The 2,070-nt window shown below is 33.5% G+C and overlaps 1 protein-coding gene across 1 annotated transcript; it reads right to left on the bottom strand.

Moving 5' to 3' along the window:
• Window positions 1-219: 219 nt before the first annotated feature.
• LOC133805876 (uncharacterized) lies at window positions 220-1,410 on the bottom strand. The gene has a single exon (XM_062244021.1). The coding sequence runs from the start codon at window positions 1,408-1,410 to the stop codon at window positions 220-222; it is 1,191 nt and encodes a 396-aa protein (XP_062100005.1).
• Window positions 1,411-2,070: the final 660 nt, after the last annotated feature.

Raw genomic sequence — 2,070 nt, 5'->3', positions numbered from 1 at the left:
AATATCCAAATTATGACGAACTAACAAAACCTACAAAGATTAAAGACACATCATCAAAAAATTGAAGTTACATTTTATAAGCTTAAACTTTCAATTTTAAATAACTTCAAAATATATTAAACTAACCTCCCAATATGGTAGATTGAAAAATATAGATTTCTTCTTCCACAATCCTTCCACCTTATTATCCCGACTCCTTTTTTTGGGATTCATATTTTTTCAAAAATCGTTGGTAATTTGATTTAGTTCTTCAACAATTTCACTGCCACTCAAAACTTTAGGGGGGCCTCTTTCTTCTGTAGCTCCATTGAACCATGCTTTCTTAGACCGATATGTATGATCAAACGGGAGAAATCTCCTAGTATTTTGGTATGAAATTTTTTTACTATGTTTCAGCCTAGTTGTACATGTATCATTACCACTAATCGGGCAAGCTGTCTTGCCTTTGGTTGTACACCCAACAAGATTTTCATATGCAAGAAAATCGTTTATTGTCCACAACAACATTGCCTTCAAATTGAAGAAGCTTTTGTCGAATGTTTCATAAGTATGCACTCCATTATTCCACAATTTGTTTAAGTCTTCAATAAGAGGCTCCAAATAAATATCAATATCGTTTCCAGGTTGTTTACGACCTGGAATCAATAATGACAAAAATGTATTTTCGTCCCTCATGCACAACCAAGGTGGTAAATTATAGATAACAAGCATCACTGGCCAACAACTATAAGTGGAGCTTAGACTCTTATAGGGGTTAATTCCATCAGCAGCTAGTCCGAGCCTAAGGTTGCGTGGTTCAAGATTAAACTCTGGCCATCTTTCATTAATGGAATCCCAAGCAGGTGTATCCACTGGATGTCGCATCTTCCCATCAATATTTTTATGAGTGAAATGCCACCTTAAGTTTTCAGCCATTTCTTTTGATCTAAACAATCTTTTCAATCGGGGTATTATCGGAAAAAACCTCAAAACTTTGGCAGCCTCACCAACTTTAACATTCTTTGTGTGTTTATCAACTTTCCATCTAGAAACACTACACTTAGGACAAACATCCATTTTAGCCTTCTCCTTTCTAAATAAGCAACAATCATTAATACAAGCATCAATCTTTTCATATTTCAAATCGAAATTTCTCAAAAATTTCCTAACTGAGTACATGGAATCAGGAAGTACATTGTTTTTGGGAAACATATCACAAAGGAGTTCTAATAGTCCAGTAAAACTTTTGTCTGTCCAACCATTCAGATTCTTCAACTTATATAAAGCTACAATTGATGAAAGTTTTGTGTATTTCTCACACCCTTCATATAAAGGAGTTTCCGCATCCTCCAACTTCTTTTGAATATCTTCGTTAACAAATTCATCGTCTTCACCACCTCCACAACCTATATTATTGTCCACATCATCCATGGCAGCAGTCGTGTATAAATCAAATGCATCCGTATCATTCGAAACTTCGTCAACTTGAGTATCAATGGGTTGCTCTCCATGGTGAACCCAAATACGATAAGTTGGATCCATTTCGGTTATAACTAAGTGCTCAAAAACATCATCAACACAATGATGATTTAAGTTTCGACACTTCTTACAAGGACAGATAATTTTATTTGGAAAACCATAATTTCTTTCTACCATTTTCACAAAGTCCCATGCCGCATCCGTGTACTCTTTTGTAGCTCTACATATTTTAAAAAAAAAAAGAGATTAACCTTAATATATTTTCTTAGGCCTTCAATATTACTTGAAATTTAAAGTTATTTTTGAAATAATACCTGTTTAGTTTCACCCAATTTTTGTTCAACATTTTCTTCACTTAGCTGCTATCTAAGCTAGCTATATAAGTCCTAGTCTTCTTCATAATCAAAAAAAAAATAAAAAATCAGATCAAGAGAAAAAAGGACAGAGATATTTAGTTGTTTATAAATTTATTTATATGTGAGGAGTGTGACATATATAGGCAAAGATACTTTGCCTTATAGGATTCATACTTTATCAATTGTTCAATAAAGAATATGAGATCAAGTTCGAAACTGGAGTAGAGACAAAGATCACAGTGATCTTTGTTCTTCA

This window comes from Humulus lupulus, chromosome X (assembly GCF_963169125.1).
Source record: "Humulus lupulus chromosome X, drHumLupu1.1, whole genome shotgun sequence".
Taxonomy (NCBI): Eukaryota; Viridiplantae; Streptophyta; class Magnoliopsida; order Rosales; family Cannabaceae; genus Humulus; species Humulus lupulus.
This window is presented reverse-complemented; position numbering and strand designations above follow the sequence as displayed.

Excerpts from the sequence above, each read along its gene's own strand:
- LOC133805876 (XM_062244021.1), bottom strand. The coding sequence starts at position 1,410 with ATGGATGATGTGGACAATAATATAGGTTGTGGAGGTGGTGAAGACGAT.